The 17,426-nt window shown below is 40.9% G+C and overlaps 1 protein-coding gene across 2 annotated transcripts in view; it reads left to right on the top strand.

Annotated features, from left to right (window-relative positions):
- tmeff2a (transmembrane protein with EGF-like and two follistatin-like domains 2a) overlaps window positions 1-12,906 on the top strand; it is a 61,647-nt gene extending 48,741 nt beyond the window's left edge. The window contains exons 5-10 of one of the 2 annotated variants that reach the window (XM_056252008.1): window positions 3,737-3,833; window positions 10,040-10,188; window positions 10,521-10,580; window positions 10,699-10,822; window positions 11,278-11,436; window positions 12,186-12,906. In XM_056252008.1, the coding sequence (XP_056107983.1) occupies window positions 3,737-3,833; window positions 10,040-10,188; window positions 10,521-10,580; window positions 10,699-10,822; window positions 11,278-11,436; window positions 12,186-12,282 (686 nt within the window). In that variant the 3' untranslated portion in view covers window positions 12,283-12,906. Of the gene's footprint in view, window positions 1-3,733; window positions 3,834-10,039; window positions 10,189-10,520; window positions 10,581-10,698; window positions 10,823-11,277; window positions 11,437-12,185 lie in introns of both variants that reach the window. The other variant, XM_056252007.1, reaches the window with a different exon arrangement.
- The last annotated feature ends 4,520 nt before the right edge of the window (window positions 12,907-17,426 follow it).

Below are 17,426 nucleotides of genomic sequence, written 5' to 3'. Positions count from 1 at the left end.
TGGCATCTAAGACCCAACATCTAGCTACTGGGGTGCCTCAGGGCTCAGTGCTTGGACCACTCCTCTTCTCCATCTACATGACATCACTAGGATCTGTGATTCAGAAACATGGCTTTTCCTATCATTGCTACGCTGATGACACGCAACTCTACCTCTCATTCCAGCCTGACGATCCGACGGTAGCTGCTCGTATCTCAGCCTGCCTGACAGACATTTCTGGCTGGATGAAGGACCACCACCTTCAACTAAACCTTGCGAAGACAGAGCTACTTGTGGTCCCGGCCAACCCAACACTTCATCACAACTTCTCCATTCAGCTAGGCTCGTCATCCATAACTCCATCAAGGTCAGCTAAGAACCTTGGGGTTGTAATTGATGATCAGTTGAAATTCACAGATCACATTGCTAGAACTGCCCGGTCCTGCAGATTTGCCTTGCACAACATTAGGAGGATCAGGCCCTTCCTTACAGAGCATGCCACACAACTCCTTGTCCAAGCACTTGTTTTATCCAGACTGGACTACTGTAATGCTCTCCTGGCTGGTCTTCCAGCTTGCTCTGTTAAACCTCTACAACTGATCCAGAATGCTGCAGCCAGAGTAGTCTTCAATGAGCCGAAGAGAACACACGTCACTCCTCTCCTCACACAATTGCACTGGTTGCCAGTTGCCGCTCGCATTAAATTCAAGGCACTGACGTTTGCCTACAGAACAACCACTGGCACTGCTCCATCTTACCTAAACTCATTACTTCAGACTTATGTGCCATCCAGAAACCTGCGCTCTGCTAGCGAATGTCGTCTTGTGGTACCATCTCAAAGAGGCACAAAATCTCTTTCTCGGACCTTTACAATGGCTGTTCCCTGTTGGTGGAATGATCTGCCTAACTCAACCAGAGCTTCTGAGTCAGTAGCCACTTTCAAGAAACTGCTGAAGACATATCTTTTTCGGCAGCACTTGATTCAGTAGAATTAACACTTTCTCTTCTCTTCTATTCAAAAAAAAAAAAAAAAAAAAAAAAAACTGCACTAAAATTGAACTGAGAGGGGTTATAGCACTTACGTATTGTTGTCCTACTGTTAGTTTAACTGCTTCTATTGTTCTCATTTGTAAGTTGCTTTGGATAAAAGCGTCTGCTAAATGAATAAATGTAAATGTAAATGTAAATTTGAAAAATTGTAAATTCTGAAAATAAAACTTTTATGCAGTCTTGACTATGGAGCCCCACATTTAGATATTGTGGCCATAAATAAAAAAAAATTAGCCAGTGGTTGTTTTGAGTTGTCTGTGCACTAAACCCTGCCATTCAGCCAAATCAAATACAATATAGATGTGACTCTTTCCCATGGATTTATGGCCACATTTAATTCATTTAGTTAAATCATGACCACCTTTTTTTTTCTTTCTTTTTTTTCGTGCTGGGCTCTGGACTTCTCAAGTAAAACTGATCTAATTTTAAGGATGTTGATATGTATTTCACTGGAAAACAAGGTAAATATACTGATTAGGAAAAATATTTTTTCTACAGTCTCTTGGTGCTATTTTTACTTCTCATGATGTGATCTTAGTTCATATACAGCTCTTCCAACTCAGACTGGAATGCTACCCTCATTCTTGTTGTGAAGGTCAGTTTCCATACACTGTGCAGGAGATGGGTGGCTTCATTCATCATCTGTCTGACAGCCCATGTTGTGCCCTAAATCCACCCCCACCTTTCTCCTTAGTTTCTGCACAAGTAGGTTTGTCCCATTAAGAGCCATTTTCTTGGACACTCACCATCTGTCTTCTGTTCATTTGAGTATCTCCTTTCCATCTACCATTTAAAGCAAAACCTATTCCTCTGCTCAGCATGTGCTCAGATTGCTACATTTTAATGTATAACGCAAAGACATTTAAGGTTATGAAACATTAAAAGCACTTTAAAGACAACAACAACAAAGACTTAAGAACCTTCCATTATTCCCAAAATATATTTTAAATCAATCATTGACCTTGGGTGTTCACACACAGTGTATCATAGATATTCTTAAACAGGATTTATTTTTTTTGTCAGAGGCTGTAGTTGAAAGCAGAGGGGGTTGGTGATCGACTGTGTTTCTGGTCAGGGAAAATCGATTCAGAGGGTCCCATCTAAAGCTGGAGATAACCGTTACTGCCCCTTTCCTCTGACACGTCTCTCATTTCCAGACCCTTGGTCCATGCAGCCACAACTCAGGGAGAAGCTGGGCACTGGGTTAATCAGCTCCGGTCATGATGCGGGACAAGAGATGTGTTTGGAGCAAAGCTTGATCTATTGGTGCATACTTTTGATTTTAATGGTAGCCATTGTCTTCACACAAAGTAATCAAAATAAAGTAAAATTATCTTATACTTACAGTTTTGGAGGGACATTTATTTTACTCTTTTTCATGAATTCACTTGTACTTTTCGTTGTTTGTGTCTCTAGGTTGTCTGTTTTTGAGCTTACAGACTCTCAGTATTAATATATGGGCATTTTTAGTGGCTCTGCAGGTTGCATCACTATGCCAGTGGGTGTCTTTTGAGTGAGTCTTTGAATCATTCTCTCAAGTGATTCATTCTAATCACTGATTTGTTGAGGAACAAAACAAGTGGCTGTTTTTAAGTGAGTGAGTCACTGAATCATACTAACTCATTCAGGACAAAACTAAAAAAATGACAATGAATGAATCATTGAATAATTTACTCCATAGATTCGTCAGAACACTGATTCATTTAGCATCAAGACACAACAGTTGATTATTTTCATTTTGATGCTAACTATTTTCATTGGTGGGGCAAAATGCACAAATTATTGGCACTATTGTGTCTAAAATGTAAGTTAATTAACTTTATGTTGTTAATGATGTTATCCTGCTAAATTTAAAAGGACTAAATATTAACAGTTTATTGAACTGTTGTATTGAGCAGTTGTACTATTTCTCATATTGCTGTTTTGCTGTATAAACAGTTTAAAATAACTTATAGCATAATTTTTTTTCTTTGATCTGTGAAATAAAAGAAAAAATTCAAAAAGATTCGATAGAGGGACAAAAAATATAGCAAAATAATTACTGAAACACCTGTGACTTTAACGTTTAACTTTCTTTCTTTTTACTTTTCTTCCTTTAATCCTTCTGCCTTTCTTTTCTCATCTCTCTGTCTTTGCGGTATAAGTTTTAAAAATAGCACTTCATAATGGAGGGTCAGGATCCAAAGGGGAATGATGATCCTCCGAGGAGGAGACGTAATTTAAATTCCATGGCGTACGGGATTGCTTTTCCCCGTCCACTGATGAGGGCAGATATGCGATAGAGGGGGGCTTTAAGCTTCGGCTCCTGGGAAGCCTCTATCGCCAGGGAGCAGGAGCGGCATATCAGAAATCATCATGATGAAATGAGGGGTGAGGCTGAGGAAAGATCAGTGGGGGATTTGAACTTCTCATGAGAACCAGAGACAAAGGCAGAATGAGAATTATGTTTGTCCTCTGTCTCTCCATCTATTCATGCATGTTTGCGTGTGTGTGTGTGTGTGTGTGTTAGAGTGAGAGAGAGAGAGAGAGAGAGAGAGAGAGAGAGAGAGAGAGAGAGAGAGAGAGAGAGAGAGAGAGAGAGAGAGAGAGAGAGAGAGAGAGAGAGAGAGAGATGGACTGTGATTGCCTGCTCATCTTGCCCCAAATAATATTTGTCAGACCTTTAAAAGCTTACGCTGTCTTGTCTCGTCTTTGTGTATCCAAGCAGGGAACGAGGGTTCGGCTGAGAATGGACAGAAGGAGACGTCCACCTGTGACATTTGCCAGTTTGGAGCGGAGTGTGACGTGGATGCAGAAGATGTCTGGTACGCACAAAAGCAAACTGTAGGAGAACTAATACAGGATAAAAAATATAATTAAAAAAATAGACTGAATAAAAAGAAAAGATGCCCAGCCAAGCATTTCTTTAGTGAAAAAAAAATCATCATATACTCACTGTATTGTCATTCTAAACCTTTATGACGTAATTTCTTCTGCGGAACACTGAAGAAGATTGAATGTTCACACTGCTCTATTTCATACATTGAAAAGCTGATGGGGACCAGAGGCTGTTAAGCTCCAAAAAGGGCACTCTGTATATACTATATGTATTATACGTGTTCTGGGGCATATTAACATTTCTGTGAGAAACTGACTAAAATGTTTTGTCATTGACAAAATTCTTGCCTTTAAAATCTTCCTTTACAGCCCTGGTGTCCATGTACTTTCATTGTATTGAATATGTTCAAAAGTGTGGGGTTGGTATCTTTTAATGTTTTTGAAAGTCTCTTGCTTACCAAGGCTGCATTTATTGGATCAAAAATACATAAAAAATGGTAATATTTAGAAATATTATTACAATATAAAATTCCTGTTTTCTATTTTTATATATTTTAAAATGTAATTTATTCCTGTGGTGACAAAGCGGAATTTTCGGCATCATTACTCCAGTCTTAAATAAATTGAGGCAATAAATGTTTATTTAATGTGAATGCTTTCTCTGGTCAGTAACAAAGAGATTAGTTGGTTGTTTGATTTGTTGGTACTGTAATATCATATGGAATATGGGACACTAGGCTATATACGAGATTCGTCCACATACTTCAAAGAATCTCAGTTCTTTTAATTTGAACTCTGAGAACTTGTCCGAGAAATGAGCAAGAAACAAGGCCAATTATGACAGTTTCATCTCTGCTGATGAATGGCTGTTTAGCTCCGTTGCTCCAGCTCTGATAACTCATTAATATTCAATAACAAATAAGCAGAAAACCACTATAAGCAGTCAATTTGCTCTTCTGACAACATATTTATGTTATATTCAATGAGAAATGGTTATAATTTCTAGAGAATCTATTTGAGTTGTAAACACGTGAAAAAAAAAAAACATCATATATTTAAAATCCACACGTGGATGTGGAGAGGAGGTTTTCATTGCCCTGGGCATCAGTGAACAGCTCAAACTGTCAGCAAGAAGGAACGAGACTGCCCTTTAATCTTAATAGAAGTAGGCCTCTCTTCCTCCCTCCTGCCTATCTCTCTCAGGGCGTCTAAAGGGAATTACATGTCGGCCTTGGCAAAGACAGCCTGTAGATTCACTAAAGATTCAACAAGCTCTGGCTGGAGAGCTGGGGTGTTTGGAGGCATCAGAATAAAACAGCCCGGCCTCTCCCTCCTCAGAGATATCAGCACAATTTGAGGCATTTATGCCTGAGTCGTAGGGATGGTCCCATGACAGGCCCCTCGCTCTGATACACTTGACTGCAGATGACTCACTCACCTCACTGTTCCTCCACCTAAAAACACTCTACCTCTATCAGAAGTCCTTTTTTTTTAAGTCTCGCTCCATTTTTCCATCTTCCTGCATCATTTGAAAGGATTACTGAAAAAATGAGATGAGAGATTATAAATAAAATCAGTGCTATAAGCTGCATTAATAACATGTCAGTGTGTGTTTGTGCACTGATTGTGTGTGTAGTGACAAGCACCGGATTTGTTTGGCTGTTGTTTAGGACTAGTGTGTGTGTGTGTGTGTGTGTGTGTGTGTGTGTGTGTGTGTGTGTGTGTGTGTGTGTGTGTGTGTGTGTGTGTGTGTGTGTGTGTGTGTGTGTGTGTGTGTGTGTGTGTGTGTGTGTGTGTGTGTGTGTTATAGAGAGAGACAGAAAGATAGAATTTCAGTATAGTTTTCCGTCAGCATGTTGTTAAATATTATTGAGGTATTGAATAAATTATGATAGATAGATAGATAGATAGATAGATAGATAGATAGATAGATAGATAGATAGATAGATAGATAGATAGATAGATAGATAGATAGATAGATAGATAGATAGATAGATAGATAGATAGATAGATAGATTTGAAACATTGGGTTAAAGAAACAAAACTAAACTACAAATTACCCTGAAAACTGACATTGATCCTCAACAAGTACAGACTCTGTCATCATAATCCAGCCATAGAGAGAGAGAGAGAGAGAGAGAGAGAGAGAGAGAGAGAGAGAGAGAGAGAGAGAGAGAGAGAGAGAGAGAGAGAGAGAGAGAGAGAGAGAGAGAGAGAGAGAGAGAGAGAGAGAGAGAGAGAGAGAGAGAGTGTGAGTAAAGGGCAGCTGGACAGACAGGAAGCCCACAGGCCAGCCATGCTGGAAAAGTTTAGATAACAGAGAAACCACATGGCTCTTACAAATCAATAAGACATATCCCCTCACTCAACAAGATAAACACACGCTCACACACATACAGAGGCTACCATCCGAGCAACCTACATTTTTAAGGAAATCTCATCCCTTCAGTTAGACTCACTCGCAAAGCCATTATTACTTGATTTGCTATTGGAAATCTTTGGTGTGTGTGTGTGTGTGTGTGTGTGTGTGTGTGTGTGTGTGTGTGTGTGTGTGTGTGTGTGTGTGTGTGTGTGTGTGTGTGTGTGTGTGTGTGTGTGTGTGTGTGTGTGTGTTGTTGATGCAGTGCATTTGCAGTGTGTGTGTCCAGAGAACGTGAGAGGTGACATTAAATATTCATGCTCTGAAGACACATTAGCCTTTATGACCACTACAGATGGTCACATTGGAGAGCAAGTGTGTGTGCGCGTGTGCTTGTGTGACCATTACCAATGCTTCATAATAAATACATCTCAATATCATTGCGCCTGTTTGTTTCATCTCACATTCAGCGTTCCCAGGCATTTATCTAAATCACAATGCATTACAGATCTCAATTACCAATGGCAAACAATCAAAGCTGCCCTTGAGTGGACTTCATACCATAGTTCAATTCAGTCAGCGTCTCTATTTAAAACAGATATTTTTATCTGCACATTTGTAGTCAGTTCACATTATTCCAGTAGTGCCAGAATACAAAACGGCTCCTTACTCCACTAAAGCTCACTGGCAGGGTGGAAATATTAAAAAGGAAAGTTGAAGAAAGAAAAGCACACACACACACATACAAATAATGACAGATTTATAATTATACTGTCGTTTGTTTGCTGCAGTGAGAAGTGACTGGGGACGGCAGTGTAATTGTCATTTCTGCTCAACATGTTCCTGCAGTGGCACGCAGATGACTCATACACACTTTAGAGAGAAACTACAGCGGAAATACCTGAATGCTGAAGAGACAGACCACAAATGCGTATCTGTCATGACAACTATTGGAGAGTTTGGCCTTGTAATGAATGTGACAATGTTAATGTGTTTGGTCTTGGCGGAATAGATCTGCTATGTTGCTGATGCTGTGCAAACATACATGAATCGCCCTGCAGCAGATCTATACAGGTGGAGCTGGGGAAGGTGGAGGGTTTCTGAAAGCACGCTGCAAACTGCTGCAACAAATGATAGGCAAGGATTTGAATGTTGAGCAGCGAGCTCATTGGCTACTGATACAGCAGGAACCAATCAGCTGTGCCCAACAGAGAATGATGTGACTGCAAGCAGACTGGGTCAAGGACCTATCAGCATGTGCCATCTACAGTTTCATGACAGAACTTTGTGTTTCAACTCCTCTGGGAAATACCAAATAAACTCACATAACATACACAGTAAAGACAAGATGACAGATATTTTGTTCTCTCAGGCAGAAATGAATGACTAGTTCACACAAATTCAAAGGCTGTGTGTGTTGCATGCCTGTCGCAAATGTAAGAAACTTTGTCCGTTATTCAATGCGTCTTTGTCTCCTTGTCAGAAGCGCATAGCCTTTCATCCGTACATACGCGCATGCACGTAAGCGCTCATTACCGTCACTAATGAAGGTATGTGAATAAGAGCAGCCATTAAAACGAGCGAAGGAACATCAAAGCATTGAAACTCATCATTTCTCGTTTGAAACAGAGCGTTGTATTATTCTCCGCTGATGTGTTCGCAGTGCTTTGGTTGCTAAGCCAGTCCTTGTGCTAGTTATTAAGCCCCTGAGATGATAGTCTCAAGAATGTGCTATAGGTTGAAAATCACTGCTGCATCCAATTCAATCCCATCCACATTCATTCCCGAGCTTTCCCTTCTAGCTTCACGCTGATCCGAGGAGATGAAAAAAGACTTTACTCATTACATTTGCAATCTTGACACCCTTATCAACATTTATAGAGTAGACACATCATAAAAACCCTGTTGATGTTGGTGTTAATCTGTTTCTAATGGTAATTCATTCAGCCCGAAGCCAAATGGGTAATTATGAATGTCAGTTAATGTTTATGCGAGGTTATCGTTCCCGCTGATGCAGACCTTTTGTAAAGAGGCCTGTATTTTTTACCATTGTAATCTGTGTATGTTGCAGTGCTGTAGTCTCCCAGGATGCCTGTGAAAATGCTGAGCTTAACACACTCATGATGGAGAGGTGTACATTAAAGTCGTAATGTTCACCCTTTGCAGAACTGGCTCTTACAAAAGCAATTTTCTTGTATAGGCATAAAAACAAGTGTTCGTGTGATTGAATGAAAATACCAGCAACACTAGAATACACAAAATACTTCAAACTGTCCATTCCTGGCAGGTGTCGTTTGTGGGACAGACTTTGCTGTGTAGATGTTCTTTATATTTTTCTTTTATAGATATATTTTTTTTTATTCCACAAAAATAATAAGACGCACAATGGTTTTCAACACTGATAATTATAAGAAATGTTTCTTGACACCAAATGAACATATTATCATATTACGATTTCTGAAGGATCATGTGACACTGAAGAGTAATGATGCAGAAAATTCAGCTTTGCCATCTCATGAATAAATTACATTTAAAAATATATTACAATAAAGAAAACATGTTTTAAATTGGAATAATCCTTCATAATATAACCGTTTTTACTGTAATTTTGATCAAATAAATACAGCCTTTTTGAACAAAAGAGACTTTGTTCAAAAACAATAAACAACCTTTTGAACTATATTGTATAAATGTGTTTTAGGGATGTCCCGAGCCGATCTCAAGGATCGAGATCAGGACCGATTTAGCAATTTTTCAACTGATCGGTATCGGCTATCCTAAGTCCAAGTGTCATCCTTTCTAACCTTAATTCCACTTTTTTTCCCCTTGAAAAACAAACAAACCTTATTTACATCTACCAATGTCTTTTTACAGTGAGTGCATACATACATTATATATTTATATATATGTGTGTGTGTGTGTGTGTGTGTGTGTATTGGAAACACTCTGTAGTGATAGATGCCCCTTTATTACAGTTAAGCCCCTGAGAAACTCTCTGCACAGCCCTGTATACATTGGATTGATTTTAATAACTTGAAGTGTGCATCCAACCACTAAGAAAATACAAGTATCGGATCGGGACTTGGTATCGGCAGTTACTCAATATTCAAAGACTCGGATCGGGGGCACAATAAACCTGATCAGTACTTTGTTTATTTTATTTTACTTTTATAAATGCATTTGCTGCAGGCCATAAGGAAAGTTTAATGATTGATTTTTTTTTTAAATATGGGTTAAATATCGATCTTCAGTTAAACTTGATATTGATTCTTAAAATCTGTATTGATTGTGATGCATTATAAAGACAATGTACCACAAAATAATATCTTTCTATTAAGTTAGAAGAGAGAGAGATTCACTTTCATGTGTAAGAAAAATGGACATTGATATATAGCCGAATGAATCCGGAATTTAACTGAATTGAGCTTGAGAATTGAAATTGAATCAGGAAATCGGCAATGATACCCAGCCCTTGAGCTGTGTTGTTGTGCGCTGCTCATTTGGCCGGCCGACATTCCAATCTGAAATTTCTTGAGTATTTCCTCCTCTCCATCAATTCCTGTCCTCTCTCTCCTAATTAATATTCATAAGATTGGTAAAAGGCCAAAAAGATGCATTATTTCCAAAGAGGCCATTAAAGATTTAGCTTAAATATCAGATGTGAAACATTGAATTCCCTCCAGCAATTATTTTAAGTCCCCAGTTTGCATGTCTGAAGTGTTATTCTTAGCTGACAGCTTGATCAAACAAGGTGTGACACTTATTTAATGATCTTTTTCACCGTCTTTGATTTGACAGTAATTGGCATTTACTGTGTTGTTTCTCCCTACACAGGTGCGTCTGTAACATCGACTGCTCCCACATCAGTTTTAACCCCGTGTGTGCGTCAGATGGCCGTTCTTATGACAACCCCTGCCAGGTAAAAGAAGCGTCGTGTCAGCGGCAGGAACGAATCGAGGTCAAGTTCCTGGGTCACTGTCAGGGTAAGAAGACCATTTTAAAATCATTTATGATTACTTTATATAATATATTCACTTCTTATGTTGTTACATGATGTCTTCTTCCATTTAATTTGCATTTATATAAGACAACAAGAGAGAACACATGGAAAGATGAACATTATAAATCACTGTTACATAATCAAGTCCATTCATGTTCATATCATTAGACTCTGGAATATAGCAATTTTCTAAATATCATCTTCAAAATGACAATGTACAAATGAAAACAAAAAAACATGTTTTATTATATAACCAGCAGACTGGCAGAGGCAGATCTGTTCATTTTAACATCTGAATTCATTTCTATCCTGTAGGCGACATGATTACAGGCACCAAAGCAGGAGATGGACAATATGCCAGGACAGACTACACAGGTGAATGTGTGTTTAATAATAAAAAGTTGATTTTAACATGTATGTCCTGTGATTCTGAAGATGCCCTTGGATTCCAGCGGTTCTGACCCACTTGTGTGTGTCTGTGTTTGAATTATAGAGGAGAAGCCTGAGGTTTCAGAGGTGGCGAGAGGGTTGTACATTCCCTGCCCTGAGCACTATAAGAACTATTGTGTTCACGGAGACTGTGAATATCCCAACATGCTCTCAACACCGTCCTGCAGGTACACACACACACACACACTCATGATGTGTCTGATCACTCAAGCATATCCCGTTTAGAAAAATACCCTGTGAATACGTGTGTGCTTATAGGCACACAGCTTCTTATGATTGTGTATGTAACTCTATATCACAGAACTTTGTCTCCCCCTAGTGTTCAAACCATGAAAGTTGAAAAAAAAAAAAAATCTTTTTTTTTTTTTTCCTTTTTATTTAATTTTAGATTTAGGTATTTCAACTAAACGAAAATGAGAATTTTCCTTGGCAGCTAGCTAAAAAAAAAGTTTACTTTTTTGTTTGTTTGATTTGAACTCAAGTAATGTAAATGTGTTTGTGTGCGTGAATAGAGATATTACAGAGACCGTGTGGACTCTTTAAAACAACCTAAATAAGTCCACAGAGTACTAAAACACACATCTAATCTAACGAGTACATAATGCTGTGTTTCTTTCTTCAGCTGTCACTCAGGATTCAGCGGTCCGCAGTGTGAAACTAAGGAGTATAATGTGCTGTACGTGGTGCCTGGCTCTGGAAAGCTCCGCTACGTCCTCATCGCGTCTGTCATTGGGGCTCTGCAGGTGGCCATCATATGTGTAGTGGTGCTGTGTATTACCCGGTGAGCATAAACACACACCACAGCACGTTGTGCTACTGCGAAGGAAAGCTACCTCATGTGTAGATAACACACACTCGCAGCTCTTTATAGAGTGCGAGGTCCTGCCAGCAGGAGTCTTTTTACACTCTGTGAAAGGTCATTGTTGAAGGATGTGTGTATGGTAGTGAAATCTAAAGCACTTCTAGTAGCAATAAATAACTCACCCGTCTACTGAAATGCGCATCAGAGGGAGTGTTATCAGTATGTTCATGGATCATGATTAGAAGTGATGCTTTGCCATCACAGGAATAAATTACATTTTAAAATATGTTAAAATAGAAAACATTTATTTTAAATTTCAATCATATTTCTCAATATTACTGTTTTTACTGTATCTTTGATCAAATAAATGCAGCCTTGGTGAGCATTCAAATCATAGCTGTGGAAATCTGTCTGATGAATACTAATGCAGATGCATACCTACATGAAACAATCTTTTAAAAACTCTCAATAAACATTACAAGATATTTTTATAGCAAAAGTTCTGAAATATGAGTTTTTTTTCTTCCAGGCATTGTTTCGATTAGAAATAACATAGAGCTGCCGGTGGAAGCAAGTTATATGTATTGTTAAAAAAGAAAAACAGCAGGTTCTGATGTTTTACACATATGCCATGCACATATTGTCACTTAAAAATCTGCTCAATAAAAATATACATAAAAAAAAAAAGTTATATGTATGATAAGGACGTCCTTTTGCTTCCTCCACAGGAAGTGCCCACGGACCAACAGAATCAACCGGCAGAAGCAGAACACAATGCACTACAACTCTGAAAACACTCTGCGCGCCTCCACCCGCCTCATTTGAGCGCCGTGACCGCTCGTGAACAGAGAATCATGGGAAACATAGTTTGAACAAAAAATAAAAAAACTCAATCTCCGTCCCCACAGAGACACTGCATCCTGCTGGATGATGGGATGGAGACGGAGGACGATGGGTTCTACACACGATGCCTTGCACCTGTGGCACAGGAAACAAACAGAGAATTTTAGGACAACATGATAGGACAAGTCCTGTTATTTGGTTAAGTATGGGTAATATTTCCAATAGTTAATTTGTTTGTCTTGATGGGGTCCTTTTTCTGTAATGTAAATAAATAATTTATATCACAAAGCACTGTGTGTTTATTATTTTGTGGATGATATGACTTTTGAAGGATCTGGCTTGAAGGTCATTTCAGGTGATTCTAGTGGGACTGGAAAAAGGATTTTCTACGGATAAACATTGCGAGGCTTCGACAGGCCCAGCAAAATCAATCTCAACAATTATTTTGCTCTTTTTATTGTAATGTAATCATGTACACTGCTGTTTGGGATCAGCAATTTTTAATCATTTTATTCAGCAAGGATGTATTAAATTGGTCAATTGTGACAGTAAAGACATTTATAGTGTTATAAAAATTCTGTTTCAAATAAATGCTTTTCTTTTTAATATTCTGTCCGTCAAATAATCCTGGAAAAAAAATGTATCACAGTTTCCACAGTTTCACAGTTTTTTTATTAAGCAGCACAAATGTTTAAAATATTACAATAGAGAACAGTTATTTTAAATTGTAACAATATTACTGTTTTTATTGTATTTTTGATCAAATAAAATCAGCCTGGATGAACATAAGAGACTTCTTTCAAAAACATTGAAAATAATAGTGGTACATTTCAAAATTAATCTCTTAATTTCCACACAAAAAAAAACAAGGAGAAGAAAGACACATGTAGAGTAATAATGTGGCTTCTAACTTACTAGCAACTACAGATGATATACTGTCAGTCTTAGATTTTTAAACAAGGTGTTGAATTAGCTGAGCTATTCAAAAGATGAGAATATTACTGACCTCTAAAGGTCATGGGGAGAACAGGAGGACCCTTGAGGACTAAGCAATTCCAGACATTCCTTGTCCGGGGACTTCCTGTCCTGTCAGACAGTCTGTGTGCCACAGGGGTAAGAGAGAGAGAGATGCTTAATGAAAATGAGCATACATTTGTCTATGTGTGTTTGTATTCTGCTTCCACTTAGCAGAACCTTTATCCTCAGACTCATGTGTCTTCAACAATGCAGGAAGAAATTAAAGCCCTGGTGACACTGGTGCCGTAAAAACTGAATTTGCATACAATGTTCCAGTCAAACAGTAAAGTACAAGACACAGGTACATAGTAGACATACTTTGCATTTTTAGCAACACAGAATTAAATTCCAAGCTACATGAAGAAAGCAATATCTGATCCATTCCAAGAGCTTCATGGCATAATTTCACAATTACATGTGCTTTTAAGTGAATGCCATTGTTTCATTGTATCTTAGCATCAGACAGAACCATTTCAAGGTTTTGAACCAAACCATAAATGTGTTTCTATATTTCTCTGAATGTCATTTATAGTATTTGCATTACTGATTTTAAAGTGGCTATGGGAATGGGGATTATTTGACTCTTGTTGTTGCATTCTTGAAGAACAAAAAAGGGTGAATAAAATAAACTAAAACTGTCAAATCTTGCCAGGCTGAAATGCGAGAAGCATTTCATGTGGGTGGTTGAGAAGGCTTTGAGAAACATTTTTCTTCAGGGCCTTTAGATCAGAGGAAAATTGTCAAATTATCTCTCAAATGTCTTTAGCCTATCATCTTCTGCTTTTTTCATCACTGGTCAAAAGGTCCCAGAGACGAGAGAAAGAAATCTTTCAGCTATCATTCGGCTAACGAAGGCTGAAGTCTTTTTCTTTCTCATTACTGTGCGGAATCTCTCACCAGAGCCGGAGTTTGCATTAACCTAACAGTCATATTGGAAAACCTGTTACCTGCAAAGCCAAAGGTAATTAAATGCAACACAAGCATAGTGTGCTCTGCAGTGACATGTTTCTGCATACTCTGGAATTTTCCCATGACGCTGAAACACAAATCAATCATGCAACGCTATAAGTGACATCTCAATAACAGTCACGATAGAATGAAACTAAAGAGAAAGACGATCTACAGACTCTCATTAAAAAGAATCAACAACAGGATGTTTTTACGTAGCGGACAGGAAACACTACACATTATTGAGATGTTTTACAGTAGTAGGCCTAGTATCCCACTCAGTGCAACGTGCATTCAATTACTGAAGCATGTGGTCCAGCTTCCAGTGTTAAAGTGATAGACAGTTTTTGTTTTATAGTTTTATTTGGATCCCCATTAGCTCCCACCATGATGCGGTCGCTAGTCTTCCTGGGGTCCACAGAAATCACATTACAAAAATTCAATTAATCAATACATCAATAAGATCTATAAGAGCTATACGATATATTAGCTACCATGACACACATTTAAAATGAGTTCAAATTACAGTTATGCAAAAGCAACATCTATTCAACATGTAACTCAAAACAATTTAAAACAAAAACAAACATGCGAAAATAAAATAATACAGGTAATACTTTCACACCTGTAATCTCTGTTTTATTATTTTCTTAAAAGAAAATTTACTTTTAGTTCCCTAACACTGGATGGAAGTGAGTTCCACTCTACAGCCCCTCTGTATACAATAGTTTTCTTCATAAAATTACACCTTGGACTGGGAGTAATCATTATCCTGTTGCGGACTGAGCGTGTCACATGCTCATGACCATATCCACTAAACAATATTTTTCTTTTATAAATATATGCTTCATAAGCCCTGACCTTGTGCATAAGCAACAAAAGATTATATTTTACTTTTGCCTCTACTGTTAACCAAGATAATCTAATATGCATCTCACGCACACTAGCGCTGTTACGGGTGTGGTATCCAGGAAGCACGAGGAATAAGTAGAAACAGGATTTAATAACAAAACTCAGGAGCATATACACACACTATACATAAACGAGAACGGACAAGGAATGAGGGAGAACACAGGGTTTAAATACACAGGGAACAGATTAGGGAAACCAGGCACAGCTGGGGCAAATTAACTAAACACAGGTGAAGGAACTGAACACAAACGAGGAGCGGGAAAACTGGGACACTGGACTGAACCAAAAACACTAAACAGGGGGAAACACGACATACATGTAACAGAACGCCCCCTCCGGAAAAGGCGCGTCCTCGCGCCGTATTACATCAATAGGGGTGGGGGGGTGGACGCCCGGGAGGCTGACGAGGGCGTGGACTATCTGGAGTAGGAAGCCTCCAGGGCGGAGCAGGCTGTGCAGGTGGCCAGGGTGGAGCAGGCTCTGCAGGCGGCCAGGGTGGAGCGAGCCCTTCGGGTGGCCATGGCGGAGACCTATAGCCCCCCCCCCAAAAAAATTCTTGGGGAGAGTGACAGGCTCTGGGACAGACGGGACGTGAACAGTCTCTGGCTGGGCAGACGGGACGTGAACAGTCTCAGGCTGGCCCGGCGTGAAGGTCTGGCTCGGCAGGCGTGACGTGAAGGTCTGGCTCGGCAGGCGTGACGTGAAGCGCGGGCTCGGCGTGGCTGACGTGAAGCGCGGGCTCTGGACTGGACAGAACCAGTGATGAAGGCGGTTCTGTACTGGACTGGACCAATGGCGAAGAGGGCTTTGGGCTGGGCAGGTCCAGCGGCGAAGACGGCTCTGGGCTGGGCAGGGCCAGCGGCGAAGACGGCTCTGGGCTGGGCAGGGCCAGCGGCGAAGACGGCTCTGGGCTGGGCAGGGCCAGCGGCGAAGACGGCTCTGGGCTGGGCAGGGCCAGCGGCGAAGACGGCTCTGGGCTGGGCAGGGCCAGCGGCGAAGACGGCTCTGGGCTGGGCAGGGCCAGCGGCGAAGACGGCTCTGGGCTGGGCAGGACCAGCGGCGAAGAGGGCTCTGGGCTGGGCAGGACCAGCGGCGAAGAGGGCTCTGGGCTGGATGGTCTCTGGCTGGACGGTCTCTGGCTGGACGGTCTCTGGCTGGACGGTCTCTGGCTGGACGGTCTCTGGCTGGACGGTCTCTGGCTGGACGGTCTCTGGCTGGACGGTCTCTGGCTGGACGGTCTCTGGCTGGACGGTCCCTGGCTGGACGGTCTCTGGCTGGACGGTCCCTGGCTGGACGGTCTCTGGCTGGACGGTCCCTGGCTGGACGGTCCGTGGCTGACGTGAAGCTCTGGCTGGACGTGGCTGACGTGAAGCTCTGGCTGGACGTGGCTGACGTGAAGCTCTGGCTGGACGTGGCTGACGTGAAGCTCTGGCTGGACGTGGCTGACGTGAAGCTCTGGCTGGACGTGGCTGACGTGAAGCTCTGGCTGGACGTGGCTGACGTGAAGCTCTGGCTGGACGATCTCGGCGGGACGAGACCCCGGCTGGGCGGGCTTCTTGGCGGTTCGTGCGGCTTTTAATGGTGGATCTGCCTGGCTGGACACCAGCCCTTGACGTCCATAGACAGACCTGATGGCAGGCTCGTCACCCATCACCGTGAGCGGCGAATCACAGGACACCAGTATCCATTCCACGTATCGGGAGAAGCTCCATCGGGGGCCCTTTCCGGACAGCTGCTCTCTGGTGGCGGTGTTGAGGCCGGCATGCAGGAAACTGCAGAGGCAGTTGTCCGGGAAAGTTGTAGCTGGCACGAGGCAGAGGAATTCCTCTAAATGTTCCTCGAGGGATCGGCCCTTCTGCTCTAAACAAAGCAGTTTGACTGCTGCAAAGTGGTCCATCTTTTAGGTCCATTCTTCTGTTACGGGTGTGGTATCCAGGAAGCACGAGGAGACGAGGAATAAGTAGAAACAGGATTTAATAACAAAACTCAGGAGCATATACACACACTATACATAAACGAGAACAGACAAGGAATGAGGGAGAACACAGGGTTTAAATACACAGGGAACAGATTAGGGAAACCAGGCACAGCTGGGGCAAATTAACTAAACACAGGTGAAGGAACTGAACACAAACGAGGAGCGGGAAAACTGGGACACTGGACTGAACCAAAAACACTAAACAGGGGGAAACACAGGACATACATGTAACAAGCGCGAAAAGAACAGTGCAGAACTACTCTGGCTGCTC

This window comes from Rhinichthys klamathensis, unplaced genomic scaffold (genome assembly GCF_029890125.1).
Source record: "Rhinichthys klamathensis goyatoka isolate OS25496 unplaced genomic scaffold, OSU_Roscu_1.1 h1tg000090l_1, whole genome shotgun sequence".
NCBI lineage: Eukaryota > Metazoa > Chordata > Actinopteri > Cypriniformes > Leuciscidae > Rhinichthys > Rhinichthys klamathensis.
Note: the sequence above shows the minus strand (reverse complement) of the source record. Positions and strands in the feature narration are given on the sequence as shown.